This window comes from Macaca nemestrina, chromosome 5 (assembly GCF_043159975.1).
Source record: "Macaca nemestrina isolate mMacNem1 chromosome 5, mMacNem.hap1, whole genome shotgun sequence".
NCBI classification, from domain to species: domain Eukaryota; kingdom Metazoa; phylum Chordata; class Mammalia; order Primates; family Cercopithecidae; genus Macaca; species Macaca nemestrina.
Genome location: NC_092129.1, coordinates 81,061,936 through 81,084,981, shown reverse-complemented (window position 1 = coordinate 81,084,981; position 23,046 = coordinate 81,061,936). Strand labels below are relative to the sequence as shown.

The following is a 23,046-nucleotide window of genomic DNA, read 5'->3' as shown; positions in this document are numbered from 1 at the left end:
TGCAGCTCCCGACCTTCATGTAAGCTTTAGTTAATACCTTCCAAAAGTTACTATGCAGGCCAGGTGCAGTGGCCCACGCCTGAAATCCCAGCACTTTGGGAGGCCGAGGCAGGTGGGATCCTCCTGCCTCAGCCTGTTGAGTAGTTAGGACTACAGGCCTGCACCACGACGCCCAGCAATTTTTTTTTATTTTTATAGAGACAAAGTTCCCTTGAGCCCAGGAGTTCAAGGCTGCAGTGACCTGTAATTGTGCCACTGCACTCCAGCCTGGGTGACAAAAAGCGACCCTGCCTCAAAAACAAACACAAACACAAAAAACAAAAAACAAACAAACAAAACAATCCCCCAACCCCACCAAAAAACAAAAAAAACAAAAAAAAAACAGGAGATGAAATTCTTGTATGAAAGGTGACCTCCAAAAATATTAGAAGGAAAACGACATTCTTATCATCAAGATGTTGAGGCAGAGAGAATTCTGTACAAGCCTTTATTAAAATAACTCTTTTGTCTTCAAGTCTTCCAGCATAATTTAGTTGCTTTTTCACAACTTACTATTCTTTGTCCAATTCACTATAAACTGTTTAATTGCTTTTTCAGGTCTTCATTTCCTTATGAAAGCTTTTGTGCCATGTAAAACCTGTATGAGCTTTTAACACAAACTCACACAACTTGTATCAAAGGTGTATCCTTTTCTCTTGTTAATCTGTCTTATGTCAATTTAATTCTCAGGTCCAGCCCAAAAACAACCCTAAAAGGGAAGAGGTAAAGTTTTTTCTTTCCTACACACCAATTATATGGCCTTGTAAATTCCAGCCTCTCCTGACTATGTAATACTTAAAATCCCCAATCTAACTTATCGAAGGCATACAAAGTTACAAGATCCATTTACATAAAGAATTATTTAATGTGTTTGCATTTTTTAAAAGTTAATTTGGTTTAAAATACAATTGGAAATACAAATAGTTTTTAATTCATGCAATGGAAGAATGTCTGCCTTTTTGCTATTTCATATGAATTTGTTCCAAGTTTTTATACTATCATTCTTAGACTAATTCTTAATATTAAGCATTTAATGCTTAATTTAGTTTTTCTCATTTTACTTAGTAATTTTCAACATCTGGGTTGTTTGTGCTACTTAAAATGTTTTGAAACAATCTAAACTATGGAAGAATCCTGGAAAATGTGCCTCTGGGCAGGTGTGTGAATGAGGTAACTCACAAGGGTGTTTAGTGATCTCCTTCATCTTTGGGAATATTCCAGTTCCCAATCACTTTTTAACTCATGGCACTCATACTGAGATAACCAGCCAGCAGCAGAACATCCAGCATTTATTTGTCTACCATTTTTCAAAACATTTCTGGGTCTAGACCTTCACTCTAACTAAAGTCATGAAAGTAACAAAACCAAATAGCAACAAAACCAAACAAAACGAAAGCAACAAAATCAAACCATGTGAACTCTTTCAGAGTATTCTGGTGAGCCACTATTTTTTTTTTTTTTTTTTTTTGAGACAGAATCTCGCTCTGTTGCCCAGGCTGGCGTGCAGTGGCGCGATCTCGGCTCACTGCAGGCTCCACCTCCCGGGTTCACGCCATTCTCCTGCCTCAGCCTCCCTAGTAGCTGGGACTACAGGTGCCCAGACCATGCTCAGCTATTTTTTTTTTTTTTTTTGTATTTTTAGTAGAGATGGGGTTTCAACGTATTAGTCAGGATGGTCTCGATCTCCTGACCTTGTGATTTGCCCACCTCAGCCTCCCAAAGTGCTGGGATTACAGGCATAAGCCACCATGCCCAGCTGGTGAGCCTTAAATTTGCCATATAATTTAAGCAAAGTATATGGCAAAACCAGTGAACAATTTCTGAAACAGAAATAAGAGTTCTAAAGCTGGCTTTTAGCTCATACGCAATATGGGGGAAATGCTAAACAAAATTTGATTGTTTTTATTGTTACCTTTAGGTTGCCAAATAGTTACCTGCAAAGTTACTTTTCTAATCAAAGTTGTCATTTGTCTATGTCCAGAGATGTCCATCAGAACTCTGGAGTAGTATCAGTTTTGGGATAACTTACGAAGAGAGGACATGCTGGAGGTACCCCGAAGAAACTGGTGCAAGCCGTCGTCACTGTCACTGGAGCTGGCTATACTGTTCCTCATTTCCAACATGGAGATCTGTGTGCAGAGGCTGAGCTGATGTTCCAGCTTTTTGGCTTTCTACAAAGCAAAGTTTTAAGCTTTCTGAGATTTACGGGAGTTGAATCATATATTCCATTTAAGCAGCATGTACTTTTCTGAGAAATATGCCAGGGCATTAAAAAAGAATACCGGTACATATTAGGTGACCAATAAACATAAGCTATGATTTTTATTATTAGTTATTACTATAAATATATTATAAAAAATCAAATATACTTAGTAGCCTATTTATAATAAGCTAAATCATTAATTGAAATAAGCATCAGCTTAATTTGATAAACAGCCCAGACAAGATGATTTTGAAAGGGCACATATACTCAATTGTCACTGGGTAACAGTACTTATCAGAGAAATGACGTTTTTAAAAATTCTCTCTTCTAATCATTTTCTTTCCAAAGAGATACGGGAAAATTAAGATCAAATTGCAAACTGTTGACGATCTGTGCAGCTCTACACCTCTCTTTTCACCTTCTGGCCTGACCTGAAGATATGCAAGACTGGAAGACAGCAGGGTTCAAAGGCCAACTTCCTGATCGCTGGGGTCTGTCAGCCTTTCTCTGTCTGCAAACCTCCAGCTGCCCTGTCCTCCCTAATCTACTCCATCCTCTACCCCCTCTTACTCCTTTACCATCTTCCTTAACATGCTCTTGATGAAGAGGGTGCCTTATCACCATAAACACTAGTCCCTGACAGTTATAGACTCCTTACTAAGTAACAGCAAATCTAATCATTACAAAATACTTTCTCCTCTCAAGATTACAAGTATCCCCAGTGCATTTAACATATGACTAGTTACTAAAAAATCAGGAAAACATATTTCATAAAGTGAAATATACCTCATATACATATTTATTTAACAAAATAAACTCAGAAAACACTTACTTTATCATTTAAGGTGGGATCATTCAATGAGTAGAGCTTATTTGTAATGTCTTTTCCAATAAGATACCTAAAGATTTCATACAAGAAAGGTTCTGATTCCAGAAAGTATGTTAATCTTTCTCTTGACCAGCATAAAAATCTGCAGTTATCGTCTGCAATAATGGTGACCTGCCAAAGAAACAAGCATGCAAAGAATAAAGTACTTCTATGTATATGAATTATGACTATAGTGATTTAGAAGAGAAAAGTAGGAATGATTTAGTGGACATTATCATAGCAATGATTTGTCAAATTAAATTAAGACTTAATGCACACAAGCTTCTATATGTATAAAATTATGTTTTTACAAAAGCAATCTGCAGACTAAATAAAAGCAAATTCTCTGGGTTTCATTGTTGTTTTGTTTTGTGAGGTCTGGTGACAGAAGAATGGCCATTGTATTGTTACCGCTGCCAGAGCATGTATTCAACTGAGGATGCCACTGGACATATGACTTACATGAAATATTTCTTTACACCCTGTACATTACAATGAAGTTCAAAAATACAGCTTCAAGCAGATGAACTGAGGTAAGATTCATGAGGCAAATTATAGATGGAAGACCTTCTGCCCATCCAACTCTGCAAATATACACTAAAGACTGAGAAAACTTCAAGGGCCCCCGGCTGTTGCTGATGAATATGGTTGGTGAGGGTCCTTCTGTCATAGGTGTTTCTCAAGTGTCACATTTCAAGGTTAGATCCAGGGTAGCCCATTCGAGATATTCACAGACAACCCTGAATCAGCTCAGAACTGGAAATCATACCCCCTTTCCTTCAGTATCGTACATAGGAAAGCAGAAAGGTACTATAACTGCACAACACAGAGCTCAAGCATCCCTCAAATAAATCCCTCTGCCAGAGTGAGGGGCCATGTCCTCACAACTCAGTGTCAGGAAGCCCTTCCTCCCATGTAGTCCTCTTCTATCAGTTAACACTCCTGTAAGCTTCATTATGGCTTAAATCCTATCATTAAATCCAAGCTCATCAGTTGACAAATCTGCCTGTTCTAAGCACTGTGAAGCCAGGGATTGTCTATCTTCATGTCTGTCTGAATGCCTGACTTCCAACATGGAGTGGTGCTCAATGCATGACTATTGTATGAAGGACTTAAGCAAATGAACACACGACATGGCAAAACCCTGGCTCTACAAAACATACACAAATTAGCTGGACATGGTGGCATGTGCCTGTAGTCCCAGTTACTTGGGAGGCTGAGGTGGGAGGATCACCTGAGCCCAGGAGGGTCAAGGCTGTAGTGATCCATGATCACACAACTACACTCGATCATACAGTGGCAGCAGGAGATCCCTGGGTGACAGCACGAGACCTCATCTCAAAAACAAAAACAAAACAAATGAACACAAATACTGTAGAAGGCAAAAACCAATGTCTGTCCTAATAAAAGGTTTGTTAAACTGACATCCAGTCGTAGCTGAGCCTCAGAGCAAATGTTTCCAAAGAAGCTCTGTCCCTTTTGTCACAAAAGTAAACACATTTCAGAGGACAAGGGGGTATGTACGTCTACCAAGACAGAAAACGAAAAACCCAGCTTGTCTCCTTACTTCAACAAGCTGAAATCTGATCGTTGGCAAATTAAGAATGTCTGGCTACTTAAAAAAAAAAAAAAAAAAAGTGGTGTCAAGGTTCCTAGGAAAAAAAGCTTGTGTTTTTTTACTATATCAAAAGTAGAAATTTCCAAAACCAAACGGATTTGTTTTTAAGAAATGCATCAGTGTCTGAGACTTGATGAAACACTAAATTTCATTCATTCTTTCGATATACATTACTATGCATGTACTTTATGCTAGATACTCTTCAAGGTATGAAGTTACAATGGTGAACAAGAAAGACAAGACGCTTGCCCCATGAAGCTTACATTCTAGTGGAGAAGGATGATAATTAATAAAGAAATATGACCATTTCAGGTGGCAGTAAGTGTTCTGACAACTATAGAACAGGGGAAAGTGGTCGAGAATGACTAGGGGGTGACAGTCGCACATAATGCCACTCTCTTTGTATATGTACTTTTAAACTTTAAGGTGCTTTCATATCTATCATGTAAGTGGATCCTCAAAAGTCTGTTTAAAATAAGACAAGTAATATTATTCTCCATTTTTCAGATGCCAAATGCGAAGGACCAAAAACCTCACAAACACATATTAATTAGTGGTAGAGTGGCTCTACAAAACATACAAAAATTAGCCGGGCCTGCTGGCATGTGCCTATAGTCCCAGCTAACTTGGGAGGCTGAGATGGGCAGATCACTTGAGGCCAGGAGCTCGAGATCAGCCTGGGCCAACATGGTGAAATCCCGTCTCTACTAAAAGTACAAAAAATTAGCCAGGCGTGGTGGCAGGCGCCTGTAATCCCAGCTATTCAAGAGGCTGAGGCACAATAATCCCTTGAACCGGGAGGCGGAGCTTGCAGTGAGCCGAGATGGCGCCGCTGCACTCCAGCCTGGGGGACAGAGTGAGACTCCATCTCAAAAAAAAAAAAAAAAAAAAAAAATTAGTGGTACTGTGAGCACTTTTGACTTTCAGCCCAAATGTATTTTCCCACCAGGTCAAAATCTGCCCGATATACCCAATACTCATCAATACCATTTCATAGAAAGTATTTCTGCCTGGTGACTACAAGGTTGGCTGTGCAGTCCACAAGAGCCCCTCATGCAAAGAACGGCTGAACACATGCCACGAAGCCTGTATTCTAGTGGAGGAGGCTGCTAATAAAGAAACAGGATCAAAACCATGGCACGATTTATAGGAAGAGGAGTAGAAGCCAACTGCCCCTGGGGAATTCCCACAAACGGTATGAGGCGGGTGCATAAATGGAAGGCAGCTGAAAAATACTCCTGGCGTAATAACAGAAGAGTGAGCATGGGGTCCTCATGAGGCCCCAGCCAAGCACCCAAGCGCTAAAGACAGTTGGGACTGACGTCCCTTCGTTGGGCAAAGACGTCACCCCGGACTCTGGAAAACAGCGGGAGAAGCAGTTAAAAGATGAGATGCAAATCATCTAGAAGATGAAGAAATTATATTTAGATGATACATAAGGCCGTTAACTTTTTCTTCAGCCATCTGAATTACCTCAAGTTTCCACCGAGGCAATGAAACTTTTACGATGACACTATAATTTCCTTAGCAAATTCACTTTTTATTGATGGTTAAAAAATTACTTTGGCCTGTTTAAGTTATTATTGAATATAAAATAACAGTATTCAAATAATAAGCTGTACTTAGTTCATATGAGTAACTTACAGGCCCACAAAAACATGGATTTAGTTGGAAGCCAGCAGTTAAGTGCTAACTGAGGTCATTTTACTTGATACCTAATGCTTCATTTCTACCAAATAGACAGTTTTATTTAATGATTTCCTGTCACAACAGTCAAGCAAAGTGTATTTTTTATGAGAATATCTTATAAAGCAATACAAGAATTTTAAAAGTTTCCATAAAATAAATTTACTTCTTATTAGGCATTTCAGCAGTGCTATGCTTATGTCCTTGTGAAGAATTTTACTGAAGAAATAAAAGCAAATATGGCAACAGCAGACATAAAAGGACATCTTTCAGGTCGAGAATTAGACTAAGCATTTGCAAACAGGTTTGCCATGATTACCACAAGATACTGGATCAGTTCCTCCCTTTGGATTCCAAACCAATTCTACAGCCTGTCGTAAAGAGAAGACACTGGGCTCCACTGCTGGAAACAAAGGTCTCTGAGGGATCTGCCACCTGTGCTAGAATCAGAAACCGCAGTGTGGCAATAGGACTGGCTGACTGTCCTGAGGAAATCATTTAATACTTTTTGCATGCATCATACTGCATTTCATACACCAAACACTAAAATATCCTAGAAGTGGTCTATTCCACTGATGCTGACTGAGTTCTCCTAAGCACTAAAATAACACAGATTCAAAAGTGGCAGAGGAAATCGCTTCACAGCTCCACCAAAATATTTAGTTAATATTAAGATAATGTTTTCTTTCAATACCATTAAAACTTAGTGTTCATTTCTTTTACAAGAGCATGGACATATACCTGCAAGACATTCCTCTCTCCTTAAAGTCAGTAAAACTTTGATTTTTGGGCTTTGCAACACCAGGACATGCTATTGGCTATAGGAAGGCAGCAGCATGAGATAGAATACAAAAGAAAAGCTTGTAAACAGTAAAGCTCACTTAATATAAAACATCTACATAAAGAAGAAGAAACCAAATAAAACACTACTTTTATCTTTTTTTTTTTTCCGAGATGGAGTCTCACTCTGTCGCCCAGGCTGGAGTGCGGTGGCGTTATCTTGGTCTCCTGGGTTCAAGCGATTCTCCTGCCTCAGCCTCTGCCTCCCGGGTTCAAGCGATTCTCCTGCCTCAGCCTCCTGAGTAGCTGGGATTACAGGCACCTGCCACCATGCCCGGCCAATTTTTGTATTTTTAGTAGACATGAGGTTTCACCATGTTGGCCAGGCTGGTCTCAAACACCTGACCTCAGGTGATCCACCCACCTTGGCCTCCCAAAGTGCCAGGATTACAGGCGTGGGCCGCCACACCCAGCCTACTTTTATCTTTTGTAATAATAATACTCAAGATTCTATCAATACTTATAAACAGCAACTCTGGGCTATAAGTACCAAAATCACTATAAGTTCCTAGGGATAACAAACTGTAAGTTCAGAATCTGTTGTCTCAGCTCTATCGCTATGCTTATTGTCATGATAATTACTACATATTTACCTGAGCAACACCTGTTGTGCAATCTCAAGGGACAGTCATTGAGTCCACTTGCGTTCTCTTTCCTCCTTTTCATCCTATTGTACAATTCATGAGCACCCTGACCACAGAACGAATTTAAAGAAAGAGAAATTCAAAGGAAGTAGCTCCTCATCTAACACGTTTAACTGGTCAGAGTTAGGGAAGGATGAGCTTGGCAGCTAAAAAGTGTGAGGGTGAAGAAGTCTGATGGCTGATGATTTCAAGCGTCCTCTGCCATCGGCACAGGTAGTGAGAAGTTGGCTCTGGGAGAATGTGACATTTTTCATTTGGGAACTTGCATGGGTAAGTGGCAATATACATACTCCTACACAGATGTGTAACAGCTATTTATTACTCTCGAGGATCTGCCAACAGGAACATTTTGTAAACAATCAAAGTACAGTCTCTCTCAAGGGCTTACTCTGATGGCTCCAGCTATACAGGACACAGGCTTGATGATGCTAGTTTTAATCTACTGGCCAATCAGGAAATGCCACACGAGACTCTATGCAGAGGAAAGCTGACTGGCATTAGGAAAAGCTGAATACATTTTCTTCACCAAGCTATGGTACTATAAAATTTTGGTCATGGTTTTGGAATCTTTATTATAATTACTGGGAACAACTCTCAACTACCAAAATCCAATTCCTAGTCCCCAAGAAGAAAGAGAACTGTAGCTAGTGGTGGGAATTCCTTTTTGTTGACTTAATTATAAACATAATCTGAAGTCCAGTGGAAAAGATAGTATAATAGTATTTCTGGCCTCTTGGGGACCACTTTGATTTTGGAAACAAAGCAGGTTCAATTCCCACCCCATCCTCAAATCCCAGTCTCTTCAGGATTATATGAGATAGTTATCACACAAAACGACCTGCTACTATATACAGAGTTATCACACAAAACAACCTCCTACTATACACAGGCAAAAGAAATACAGGCAATAAATGTTGGACTTTGGAAGAAGAAAGTGTAAAAAGGTCACAGGAAAGAAGGAGAGAAAAAAGATGTGGTCCTGCACCAGTCTGTAGATGGTGGTGATTAAAGATAAAATAAGAACATAAATCTCACAGCAAAGCTGACCCTCACAACAAGGTGAGAGTGTAGAGAGGACGAGGACACAGCATTAGCTGTCTCCTTCTGTATTGTAAGCCCAGCCAGCTTGGGAAGAACGTTTCATAACAGTGAATCTATATGCAACCTTTTAGTAAATGCACATAACGAACAAGCTCCATGATTACTCAGGCCAGTTATTCAGGAAGGGCGGGAGCAGGGCAGGGCTGAAACCATCGTAAATGATATAAACTAAACTGTATGTCTGTAAATGTTCTTTTATCTCCACTTTTGTTGCATCCCAAATTGTAGAGCATCTCAAAATGAGATTCTAAAATAAGACTGTCATCAAGAAACACTAACATTTCATCCTCCCTCAGGTAGTAATAGCCTCTTTATTTCCATTTCTTACCTAAATAGATTTACCTTCTTGCCCATAAACAATTCCATTCTCAAGATATTTCCTTACTGCTGTTAATCCAGAGGCTGAGACTAAAGAAAACCCTCACCCATTTATTTTCTTGGTTAATTTCCTTCCAATAACAAGGTGAATGAATATAATAGGAGGGCTGGACACTTAGAGAAAGAATCAGAACAAAGTGCCACGTAATGGAGCAATTTGTGTTTTTTTGTTTGTTTGTTTGTTTGTTTTCGAGACAGAGTCTCGCTCTGTTGCCTAGGCTGGAGTGCAGTGGCGCGATCTTGGCTCACTGCAGCTCTGCCTCCCGGGTTCACGCCATTCTCCTGCCCCAGCCTCCGGAGTAGCTGGGATTGCAGGCGCCTGCTAGCATGCCTGGCTAATTTTTTATATTTTTAGTAGAGACGGAGTTTCGCCACGTTAGCCAGGATGGTCTCAATCTCCTGACCTCGTGATCCGCCCGCCTCGGCCTCCCAAAGGGCTAGGATTACAGGCGTGAGCCACTGTGCCCAGCCAGAGTAATTTGTTTTAACACAAAAGGAATCACACTAAGTAGTCCACGTTCAAATTACTGCCATCATGAAGAACTTCATTCTTTACCCTTAAACATATTCATTAAGTACAAAAGAGTTTAGTGATTAGATTTCTTTCATAAGAATTAACAAAATAAATTCCCTAAGGCGAAGCCAGTTTTCTGGTTTTCCCCAATAAATGTCAATTACATAGTTTAAGAACACTGACTATCTACAACTCACATTTTCCTTTTTGCTAATAAAGCATAAGCATAAGATGTTTTCTATAGAAAAACTTATAAAAATTCAAATAAGAAAAAAAAGTTTAAAAAAGCAATCAAACACAGTCTATAAATAACATTATGACAAAATTAGAATATATCTTTTTAGAACATTTTCTGTACATATAATATATACAGTATTTTTTAGGCCAGATGTGGTGGCTCACGCCTGTAATCCCAGCACTTTGGGAAGCTGAGGCGTGCAGATCACGAGGTCAGGAGAGTGAGACCATCCTAGCTAACACAGTGAAACCCCCTCTCTACTAAAAACACAAAAAATTAGCCAGGCATGGTGGTGGGTGCCTGTACTTTCAGCTACTCAGGAGGCTGAGGCAGGACGACGGCATGAACCCGGGAGGCGGAGCTTGCAGTTAGCTGAGATTGAACCACTGCACTCCAGCCTGGGCAACAGTGCGAGACTCCGTCTCAAAAAAAAAAAAAAAAAAAAAAGAGAGACAATACTATACACGCCCTATGGTAAACTTATTTCTTTTCCCCAATAACTCATAGCTGTGTTTCTATGAATATCCTCTGGATTCTGAATGAGATGCAAACTAGCTTCAATCTCCTTAAAAATCATGTGAAAACGTACCTGGAATTTTTCACCTTTGTGCATCTGAGTTGATCTAAATTCAGGAGAATCTATAAAGGCACAGGGGTAAATGTTATGCAGAAAATGTCCTCGATAGGAGACCTTCATTCTGATAACAGAAATTAATGTTAATAAAAGCAGTATTTCACAAATACCATCATGATCCTTAAAACTGCTATAATCTTATGCGATTTTATTTTGTAGTACAGTTTTTAAAATTCCACAGATGATGGACAGAACTAAAAGCACTTCTTGAGGCACAAGCATTTCAAAAAATAACGTTGGAAAAAGAGAAAAACAGTGTCCAATATTGAGTCAGATGTATGCCATCTAGTGGTAACTATTGCTCGTCTAATGGAAGTGACCATATAATCTGTTACTCTAGCTGGGACACTTCGGAGAGGGAAAGAGGTGTCATTAATAACAGTGCCAGCACAACAGAGACTGACTCTCTCCCCGGAAGGCTGATATTCCTAGAAGCTGCATTGTTGTGATATTCAAGACAAATTAACTCTGAAGCATGCATAGGCTTTTTGAATTTCAATGTCTGATTTAAATCCACTTCAATTTTGACTCATTCATTTTTAATAAAAGGTCAAAAATGGTTAAAATACTTGCAATTGAAAATCCTGACATCAAGATTCAGAGCAGTACATTCAACCTGGCTTTAACATGTTGCTCTGCAGCGTCGTAAAGTGTAGTTGTAGCATAAAATTCCACCAACGACAAATTCTGTGACTGCTTCCTCCATTCATTGGCGACATTTCCTTCCATTCATTTCCTTCCCAGAGGCCATGAAAAGATTAAAGGTAAACTAGGAATTGTGATTTCCACAGAACACTTACTTTCCCTTTAAGAGAATGCTCAGACGGTCATCAACTGAGGTTTTATCCTCTGCAGCATAAGTCTGGCCCTTTTTCAAGGTTTGGATCATGCAAAACTGTCCAGTTAGTCTTCTGAACAAATCTGGAGGCACACGGAGTGGTTCAAACAACCGCCGGTAGATGCCACTGAGTTCCTTTTCAATCTTCACCTGAAATGCAGCAATGACTAGATGCTGTACCAAAGCAGCAGCAACCCCAAAACACTGACCTCTGTGGTCCAAATATGGTTTTGAGAATAAACAAATCTTTGATATATACCATCACCCTTCTGTATTGAGGCCAACAGAATCTTACACAGCAAGTGAAATGGTGATAGAAGTTTATACTTTAGATCCTAAAAGGGTACGGTTAGGTCATGTGAGGTGGTTCATGCCTGTAGTTCTGGCACTTTGGGAGGCTGAGGTGGGAGGATCACTTGAGTCCAAGAGTTTGAGAGCAGCCTGTTTAGGTTTTGCAACTGTTTAGGTTTTGAATGTTGTCACAACATTCACCTTCCTAACCTTAGCACCTTCTATAAATAACAGAAAACCTTTTCTGTGAAACCTTTTGTTTCACATACACAAAAAATTTACTAACTTTTAAATATGGCAGCAAGAAAATAAACACACAAAATAGGAATCAATGAGGAAACAAATTTACAAAAGTAACACATACATTAAGCATTTTATCTCCATGTAATTACTTAATGCACCAATATAGAAAAACAAAATTGTACAGCTGCAATCACTGCTTCACATTTATGTACTCTCAAGCAAAGCGAAGGAAAAATAAAAGGGTGTAAGAGTCTTAGTGTAGAAGTTTCATCCCAAGCTAAAATGAACTCTGTAAAATGGAGAACCCACTGGCAAATAAGGCTGGCTACTGGAGGAAGAGAAAAACAAAACGGCTTAATCATTTTTGTTGTCAGATTCTCCAAAGCCCAGGTCATGCCCCATCTTTGGGCCCAGCATTAGTCTCTGGAAGTCACACTAATTAGGTGGATGGAAAACCATACTGCACTGTATCTCTGGCAGGCACGATATGAAGCCTATAGACTCGGATCATGACAGCTGCTCCAACCTGATGTCACTGTAGCATTTGCAATGCTCCTACTTGTCCTGCTGTTTCATTGTGAGGAAAATCCAGCATTTATATTTTTCAAAAAAGTAGATTTATAGTATGAGAAGAAACAAAAGCACAGATACTAAGTGATTTACCTATTTGGTGCTATGATCACATTAGCAACTTCTTAATCTTAAATTTTGGGGTTCCAGCAAGTTCTGACATTCAGAAAATGCAATCATTATCCACCTCTTCCACTCCAAACCTCTAGTAATGAGCATTTAATATAATTTATTCATAATCTGCTCATCCCGTAACTCTCAGATCAAGCCCTTTTTATGTATTTATTTTTTGGAGACGGAGTCTCATTCTGTTGCCTGTGCTGGAGTGCAGTGGTGTGATCATAGCTCACCGCAGTCTCAAACTCCTGGGATCCAGTGATCTTCCCGAGAAGCTGGGAGAACAGTGTGTGCTACTGCATCCACCTGAGTTTTAATCTTTTTGGTAGAAACAGGGTCTTGTTATGTTGCACAGGCTGGTCTCGAACTCCTGGGCTCAAGTGATCTTCCAACCTAGGCCTCCCAAAGTGCTGGAATTACAGGCATGAGCCACGGCGCCCAGCCGCATGAAGCCCTCTTATTAATCATTTTCCTCTTTTTTTTTTTTTAGACAAGAGTGTCGCTCTGTCACCCAGGCTGGAGTGTGGTGGCACAATCTCGGCTCACTGCAACCTCAGCCTCCTGGGTTCAAGTGATTCTTGTGCCTCAGCCTCTGAGTAGCTGGGACTCCAGGCGTGCACCACCATGCCGGCTAATTTTTGTATTTTTCAGTAGAGACACGGTTTTGCTATGTTGGCCAGGCTGGTCTTGAACTCCTGACCTCAGGTGATCCACCCACCTACGCTTCCCAAAGTGTTGGGATTACAGGCATGAGCCACTTCACTTGGCCTAATTCTTTTCCTCTTTGAAAGCATTTACTCATTAAAGGTTTTTTTGAGCACCTACTGTGTGCCAATCATGTTCGATAAGAAAAGTGGATATAACAGTAAGTGTGTTAGATTACTGTTCCCAATTATTCACTGCTCCCAACCTCTGTAAGAGGACTGTACATCCCCTTACTCCACCCCATGCCCCATATTATCAAACTTGGCCATGTCACTCGTTTTTGCCAATGAAATGTGAACAGAAACAATATATGTCCCTTCTGAGCAAAAGTTTTAAGAGACATTGGGTGTTTCTCTTTTGCTCTCTAGTACTTTTCCCTCTGCCATGACAATGCATGGTCCAAAGAGAACCTGCTGCTTCAGCACAGACCCTGAAATGAATGAGATGCATAGAACAGAATCACAGCTGACACATAGCTGCCAGAGTCAAGATACAATGTGGGTGAGAAAAAAAGCCCATTTGCTGTTACATATCATTGAGATTTATTACATAGTATAACCTAGAGAAAACTGAGTAATACAGCAAAACAACACAGACTGAGTCACTGTGTCTGGACGAGGTTACAATCTAGTTGAATGCCTATTATATATCATCTGTATCATTCAAATTAGAATCTTCTATGAATCGTCTTGTTTTCTGATAGTTTTCTACATGCAAATCTGGCCCCAAACATAAGATTAAGGCAAGCATTATATCTTTTACTTTACTGAATGTTTGCTATGCTTAGGAAAGTCGGTAAATACATATGGGGTGATTTCTAGGACCCTGCTGTTTTCCTACTCTATTTTTATTCTTGGTATGATCAAGGAATACAACAAGATAAATCAGAGTTGAAAAGAAAAAATTAAAGACTGGTGTTTTGGCAGCAACCCACCAAATTTGGTGACTTCCTTAAATGAATATTTTGGGCATTAGAAAAATATATAGTTATTACACTAAAAACTAGTATGAACTATTTGTAAATCATTAGAATGTTTACAGAAGTTGCCTATTAGTAAGTAACTTTGTAACTGGGCAGTGATATTTCCAGGTAACATGTGAATATCAATACAAAAAACTCAAGTAATATGACTTAAAAAGGAGAATATTATTCATGTTCTCTCATATGCTATTGATTTTTAAAGTTTTAAAAACTCATTTGTAGAACAAATTTCATGGTACTAAAATGTTTCACTTTCAGGCATATGTAAACAGAAAGCCTAAACTTCAGAGAAATGATATTAAAGTGACTAAACATGCTAGATGCTTACTTTTAAGTCTGAACAAAGTACCTTTCAAAGTTTTAGCTTTAAAATCACTTCCTTATTAATTAATTTTAGTAATTACCGGTCTCTTCTTGTATAAAAGATACGACAGATGCAAAATGTTGACACCCAAGAACACAGAGTTCCAGATCATTATATCCAAGGCACATCGGTAGAGAGTGGCCCAGACAATATAAAGGGTACATCCTGTTGAAGAGCAAAATTAACCTGTTAGATAATCTAGAAGAGCCTAAGCAGGGAGCTTAATAAATTTGATATCCTCTCTATATACAGTAGTCCTCCCTTTCCTGAAGGTGATACTTTCTAAGACCCCCAGTGGATGCCTGAAACCATGGGTAGTACACAACTCTATAAACACTATGTTTTATCGATCTGATACCCAAGACAGCTAATAAGCGACTACTGGGTGGGTAACACTGATAGTGTGGATAAGTTGGACTAAGGGATGATTCACATCCCAGGCAGGATAGAGCACAACACTGCAAGATTTCATTGCACTATTCAGAATGTCTTGCATTTAAAACTTATGAATTGTTTATTCTTGGTATTTTCCATTTAATATTATTGGACTGTTGTTGACCACAGAAAGTGAATCCCCCACTGGATGTGGGGGCTACTGTAAATCAAACACATTTCAGAACTACCTAAGCCAAGTATCACATTGTTTCATTTTGTCTTTTGTCCAGTGACCAAAAAAACCCCAAATATATGCTTTGTTGAATAAAAGCTGTATTAAAAATATACAGGAAATACAAAGTATAAAAAATATTTTTAAAGAGGAAAAATCCATAATTCTACTACTTTAAAAAGGCCATTAAATATCAAATAATTTAATTCTGCCTTACAGAATTAGTTTTCATACAGTTTTACCTGACGGCAAACCTAGCACAGATACAATTTTAAAATCTCCTTTTTAACTTATTCTAGTGATTTTCCCATTTCATTAAACTCTTTGCAAGCATAGTTTTAAATGACTGCAACTGATTAAACCATAATTTATTTAACCTTCCCCCTACTGCTGGAAAGACAAGATTTTGAGGGTATAATTTTTGACAAGTGGAAAAAAAATTTTATACATACAAATTTTTCTGTATTTGTGATTGTTTACTTAGTCTGGATTACCTGAAGGTGAATCTAGGGAATGAACTTTATAGTTTTTTACAATATTGAAGAATTGTTTTCCAAAACGTTTTTACAAATTTGCAATCCTACTAGCTAGAAATACCAATATCAAGTTGTCAGTATAGTCATGTGTCGTTCAATGACAGGGATATATTCTGAGAAATATTTCATTAGATGATTTTGTTGCTGTGTGAACATCATAGAGTATACGTACATAAACCCAGATGGCACAGTCTACTACACTATAGGGTGTAAACCAATACAGTACAGCTTGTTATTGTACTGAATATTGAATACTGCAGGCAACTATAGCACAATGGTAAGTATTTGTATATCTAAATATATCTAAACATGGAAAAGGTGAACATGTGGTACTATACTATGGGACCACTTTCGTTATACGATACATGACTGTATTATAAAATGTGAAAACTCCTAACTTGATAGTGAGGAATTATGTATACTTTATTTTGCATTTCCATGATTACTGGTGAGCCTGCATATTTTACCAAAATGTTTTAGCCATCTGAATTTTCCCCTGGTGATTATCCATGTAACTCTGAAAATCTTCCTGTGTTTTTTTATTGATTCTCTTACCTTATATAAAATATTCCCAGTTTCTTTTGATCAATTTTATGGTAGGAGAGTTAATACAGTGTATACATTTAAAATAAAACTATCATTAAGATATAAATCATTGACTCACGCATACTCACAAAAGCTAACCTCCCACTTTAAAAGTTACTCACTTGCAATTTTTTATTTCCTAAGAATGATTTGAGGCACCTAAATAAAGCCCCAAATGTAAAAATTTAAATATTCTTTAAGTAATATTTCACAGCAAATAGTGAAGCAATTTAAAATATTTTAATTTAAAGGAGACAAGGTATACAATGGGAGGATAGAGAAAAACTGGAGGACCTGAATTATAGTCCTGGTTTGGCTGTTTTTTCTCCATCTTAATTTTGGATGGGTCATTTTATTTTTCTAGGTTTCACTTTTTTTAATTTTTTTTTTTTTTTTTTTTTTTGAGACAGGGTCTTGCTCTGTCACCCAGGCTGGAGTGCAGTAGCCTCGACATCCCAGGCTCAAGCCATCCTCCCATGCAGCCTCCCAAATAGCTGGGACCACAGATGTGTGCCACCATGCCCAGCTACTTTTTAAATTTTTTGTAGACATAGGGTCTCACTACATTGCCCAGGCTGGTTTTGAACTCCTGGCTTCAAGAGATACTCTCACTTCAGCCTCCAAAAGTGCTGGGACTACAGGCGTTAGCCACTATGCCTAGCCTAGGTTTCTCTTTCTGCATTTACAGAATAAAGTGTTAGATTTGATAATATCTTTGGTTCACTCCACCTCCGAAACTCTGTCTTAAAATTCATAATTGATGTTTGCTTTTTTATAGGGTATAGTATTTTTTTTTCCATTCATCTCCCTGTTCCTACTGCTGCAGTCCTCACCTTACTCACAGGTCACACAGCCACTGAGGTCCCACAAGCTTCTACTAACCTTCCAGCCTCTTTTTCCTTGTCATTTATCACTTTTTTTTTTTTTTGAGGCGGAGTCTAGTTCTGTCACCAGGTTGGACAGAGTAATCTGTCACCAGTTTACTTATACATATTAAAATCCATAGCAAGTACATTTAAAAAATATACATTTTACACATACTTATATAAAACCATTTCCTATGTTACCTGTCTTCGGTCTCTGGTCCTTAAAAAAAACTCTTATTAACTGCACAAATTTGGTCCTTGCCAAACCCTATGTAGTTTTACAGAATATATGAATTATTCTGCTTCAGGAAAATTCCAAGTGGCACAATCTTGGCCCACTGCAACCTCTGTCTCCTGAGTTCAAGTGATTCTTTTGCCTCAGCCTCTCGAGTAGCTGGGATTACAAGCTCCTGCCACCATGTCCAGCTAGTTTTTGTACTTTCAGTAGAGATAAGGTTTCACCATGTTGGCCAAGCTGGTCTCGAACTCCCAACCTCAGGTAATCCGCCCACCTTGGCCTCCCACAGTGCTGGGATTACAGGCATGAGCCACTGTGTCCAGCCGATTTATCATATATTTTTAAGCACAATGCACTACTCTATGTTCATCCCAATATGCTCAATTTCCTTCTCTTCTGTGCTCTTCGCTCGGATACTGCACACATTCACTCAGAGAAATCCTGCTCATCTTCCAAAATCCAGGTCCCATGTCACCTCCTCAGTGGGATCCTGCTCTGCCCTCCTACTAAGCCTATCACCTTCTCCGTGTAACCCTGGATAATGGGTGCACACCTGCATCCCAGCATCTGATACGCCATACTGGGATTGCCCATCTGTTTCTCTACTGGCCCCCACAAGAGTGTCTTTCTCAAGGATGAAGACAGCCTTCCTCAATCTTTGTCTGACACATCACAGGTGCTAAAAAAATGCACCTGAATAAATGGGCCATTAGGGAAGTAATCACATAGAGAGTAATTTGTCAAGAATCACTGGCTAAAGTAACAGATTCAATTGTTTTAATATTCTGATGTGAATCAATTTAACTTGCTTCATTAGGGTTACTGGAGCCAAAAAAAATTTGTTTTAGTTGAACTACTGTATCTGGGTAATTGTTTTTGTTCCCAGTGATTCTTTACTGCCCACAGCAAATATCTTTTCAAGTAATAATAGTTAAAACTATACAGTATTTACTATGTGCAGGCAATATTCCAAGTTAAATACATATATGACACACATTTAATTCATAACAACTTTGGGAGGTGGTATTATTTTTACCCTTATCTGATACATGAGGAAACTGAGGCAGTAGAAAGATCAAATCACTTGCCCAAGTTACAGTTAACAAGATGTAGAACCAGGATTTGAATCACACAATTTGGCTCTAAAGTCCACACTCTTACACATGAACGAATTTTCTGGTATCTGGAAAACCTAAACAACACATGAAAGAACATATAAACAAAGTAAGTAAGGGAGAGATACGGCATGTGAAGGCCTATGCCCTAAGCTAATTGATATACTGCTAATTCATTAACGAAGACTTACATTTTTTGGCTTGCTATGGGCCTGACAAAGAATACTCTGAAGATCTCAATGCAAAGCCCATCTTATCTCAGTTACAGAAAAGTTACATAAAATATTAGTTAGGTATCTTACCTAGAGTTAACATCCCCCTAAGAAATATCATATGAAGGTGAAGAGTAGTTGGAATAACCAACCCAACTGCAAAACAAATATTTGCTACATGAAAAACCAGATGATGTATCTCTCTCCAATTTTCACAAGCGGTCTCATTGGAAGGCACAGGTATGATGCTTTCTAACTCAGGTGTAAAACCTATGGCAGTTGATTCTCTCAATGGGCTGGACTCTGTATAATTCATTTTGAAAATTCCTGTAAAAACAAGTAAACAAAAGTAAAATCATAAAAATGGCAATTGTATCTTTTTACCTCCATAGGTATTATACCAAAATTATTTCTGTGAATTAAATAGACTTCTCTAGTGCTTATGAATTAGACAGACCCAGATTCAAATCCCAACTCTGTCACATATTAAATGTACTCAGTTCCTTACCTGTTAAAGGATGATAATAATACCTCATATGCCTTATGATTAAATGAAATGATACATACTTATCATTATACTTAGCATAGCACACAACTATTCCCTCATAGGCACATATATACATATACAGACTTGTAGGGAAGGGAGGATTGAGGGAATTAGTCTTTAAGACAATCACCAATGCTCATAAATCATGGTAATTACAAAGTTATTTAGTCTAGTCTTCCACCAAATTCCCACTGGTGACTGAATCCAAACACAGGAAAAATAACTAGAAAACTAATTATTTGAATACTTAAAAAAATATGAATACCCTCACATCTATTTGAAGGCTTAGGATATTCAGAAGGCTCGATTTGTATACCGCCATTAAATCACTGTACCATACATAATACATTATCATATATGCAAATAATATACAGCCATATAAACATTTATATACACACAGAGAGATACAACATGAAACTTTTATTGTCTAATTTAAATCTCTACTTTATTTCCCATAATAATTCTAGTTGGTAGCATATCACAAATTAAAAAGTAGTAAACTTCCAGTTTACTTATACATATTAAAGTCTATAGCAAGTACATTTAAAAAATATACATTTTACACATGCTTATATAAAACCATTTCCTATGGTACCTGTCTTCGGTCTCTGGTCCTTAAAAGAAACTCTATTATTAATTGCACAAATCTGGTCCTTGCCAAATACTATGTAGGTTTACAGAATATATGAATTATTCTGCTTCAGGAAAATTCCAAATGGGGACCCTAAATACATCTAAATTTAGAAATACGTATTTCTTTCAAAATAAGGTCATGCAATTAATCTTACTTTTCTGCTTGTTCTCAACATACTAAAGTAAAGGTTTTAGGTAGTAGAATAATTAATTGGTACAAAATGGGTATTTTGAAAGGATGTTAACAGACAGATGTGAAAGAATTCCACAGCTTAAAGCTGATAAAAAACAAACACACCAATTTACAAACTGTGAATGAAATGATCAAGTCAACTGAAGATCTTTTTACATAATATTGAAATAGCTCGTAAATAATAATAGTTGACTTAGATATTGATTTGCTACAAAAACGGAAGAAACAAAAATTCACCTATTTTCCAAATGTCTGAAATCAGCAAATATATAAGCCTATCAGGATAGCGGGGAGATCATTATTTTAGTAAGTCCATTTATACAAAGTTTGCTTTTCAAGGCCAAACGAAAATGAATCTCATAACTTCTGCAGGAGAGAGAATGATATGACATGTCCTCTATCACTCATAACCTAACATCACCTACCCTAGCATTACATAGCTTAATAATAACTACCATTTCGACAGCACTGTAGAATGTACCTACACTCCCATTGTCCTGTTTGTCCTCTATGAGGCAGGGACAATATTTATCTATCTATGTACTCCCAAGGCCTAGCCTCTGTAGAGAAGGCCACTGAGGCAGGGAAGAAAGCCACTCTGAAGGAACCTCAACCTGACAAATACTTTTAGAAATCACTGTTCAGTCTCCCCACATCTCAGTAATAAAGCCAGGAGAGTGCCTAGCCTTCCTGAGGTTGAGTCAGGTTCTATACCACAAGCCACCAGGGAGCCACATAAGCCAGGGAAAGCCATTTCTGCTCCTCTGGTCTGTTTCTTCCTTGGAATAGGGAAAATTTGAATAGCCTATGGTTCTAACACATATTTACATAATCAGTCAATCAATACATATTCCCCTCGAGTTCACCCAATTTCACCTATGTTGCCTATTAATCCACTATAATTCAATATCAGGCTTTTATAAGTTCTTAAAGTGACATTAAAAGTACCAATTTCTGGTCCAAGAAAAATGACAGGAAAACTACAATTATGACCCAAGAACCAAAAAATATTAGCAATTTTTAGAAGGCAGGGTCATCCTAAGCATGTTTTGATGCACCACACCTTATTAAAGAGATATGTATATACAGAGATACATGCAAAGGCATACAGATGTATCTATATATCTATATAATTGTCTATTGTGAAATGTCAGTTACCTATTGTTGAAAATATTGATCAGATCAGTTTACTTTGATTACCACTTAATCGTTTAGTGGCTTACACTGAACAATTCTTATACAGAGAATAGGTGGAAAGAGAAAGGTTAGACTGCTAAATTGGTAAACTTTTCTGATTAATTTTGACTAAATCAAGAGAAATTATCTTTCCCTCATTAGATCACCAAAGTTGAAGTCCTTAAGTTACCCATACTTGTAAAGTTCCGTTGATCGGTTTTCAAATAGGTGATTGTAGGGCTAAATAGCTAAATGCTGAAACTAACATTAAACCTTTACCAAACTAAAAAACGGAAAAAGGTAACTGCAACGAGCAAGTCTTGCTAGTCGAGTTAATTCATTCTGTAATTCTAACTGAATCTTCACACATCTTCCGAATGGCAAATGGCATTACATTGCTAAGTCTTTTCGCACTTATTCATGCTTCAAAGCAGGCAGTTTCTGGGACTTGTCTGGCCAACAACCCGTTCCCAAAGGCTCGGGGAAGGAGGCTGCGGGTGGGTGGCGTGGACCTCGGGTCACCAGCCATCGGCGCTCTCCCGGGGTCCTCTGACCTCGCTCCTTAAAGGAGGGTCCGCCGCAACGGTCCTCCTCGGCCAGGCGGTCTCGGGACGCGGGGGTGAGGAGTGAGCGCCGTGGCCCACTCTACTCTCGGAGCGGGGACAGAGTGGGCGACACTGCGCGCCCGGCTGCACGCAGGCTCTGCGCGGCACGCGGTGGCCCTACAGAGGGCGACGAGGAACCCCGGGGATCCGGCGGGGAGAGCATAAGTGGAGCTCACCAAGGGGCATGCCCGCCGCAGAGCGCGGGAGCCAGCGCTCGGTGGGGACGAAGACCCGGGGACGCTGGGGCTGCCTGACCCGAGCGGCGGCCGCTGACCCTTGAGGGTCTCTGTGGCCGCAGGGCCCAGACCCGGGGAGAAGGGCGGCCTCCAAGGGCCGGGAGCCCCTCGAGGGCGCGGCCAGCGAGGAGGGACAGAGGGCGGCGCCCCCGGCTGCCCGGGCGCGGAGAACAAGCAACAGCCCCCTGGGCAGACAAAGTTGGTCTCCGAGGGGCTGAGATCCAACTTTCGCTTCCCGATTTAGCCAGGGGAGCGCGAGGCCGCACACAGCCCGGTGCGGGGGGACAGCAGGCTGCAGCTGCGCCTCCCATCCTTACCTGGCTGGTCCCTGGCGGGGAGCCTGGGCAGCGCCGACCAAAGTTCGGAGCAGCAGCTTCGGGGCGCGGGACGCGGGGAACACGGGCTCAGCTGCTCGACGGGAGCCCGACGCGCGCTCCTCGGCGGGTCGGCGAGTCCGGAAGCGCCGCTGCCCGGGCCGGGTCCCCAAGCCCGCAGCCGCTTTGACTAAAATAGGCATCGCGACGGCGGCGGCGGCGGCGGGCGGCGGCGGCCAGGGCCGGGGCCGTACCGCGCACGCGCACGCGCCCGCCGCCCCGCGCCCCCCGGCGGGCGGAGCCCCGCGCC

General features: G+C 39.8%; 1 protein-coding gene across 2 annotated transcripts in view; it reads right to left on the bottom strand.

Moving 5' to 3' along the window:
• The window catches only part of POPDC1 (popeye domain cAMP effector 1), a 39,259-nt gene extending 16,394 nt beyond the window's left edge, over window positions 1-22,865 (bottom strand). The window contains exons 1-7 of one of the 2 annotated variants that reach the window (XM_011736421.3): window positions 22,740-22,865; window positions 19,123-19,359; window positions 14,914-15,038; window positions 11,564-11,751; window positions 10,719-10,827; window positions 3,075-3,242; window positions 2,069-2,210 (exon numbers count right to left, since the gene is read on the bottom strand). In XM_011736421.3, the coding sequence (XP_011734723.1) occupies window positions 2,069-2,210; window positions 3,075-3,242; window positions 10,719-10,827; window positions 11,564-11,751; window positions 14,914-15,038; window positions 19,123-19,348 (958 nt within the window). In that variant the 5' untranslated portion in view covers window positions 19,349-19,359; window positions 22,740-22,865. Of the gene's footprint in view, window positions 1-2,068; window positions 2,211-3,074; window positions 3,243-10,718; window positions 10,828-11,563; window positions 11,752-14,913; window positions 15,039-19,122; window positions 19,360-21,975; window positions 22,110-22,739 lie in introns of those variants that run through there. The other variant, XM_011736422.2, reaches the window with a different exon arrangement.
• Between the last annotated feature and the right edge of the window lie 181 nt (window positions 22,866-23,046).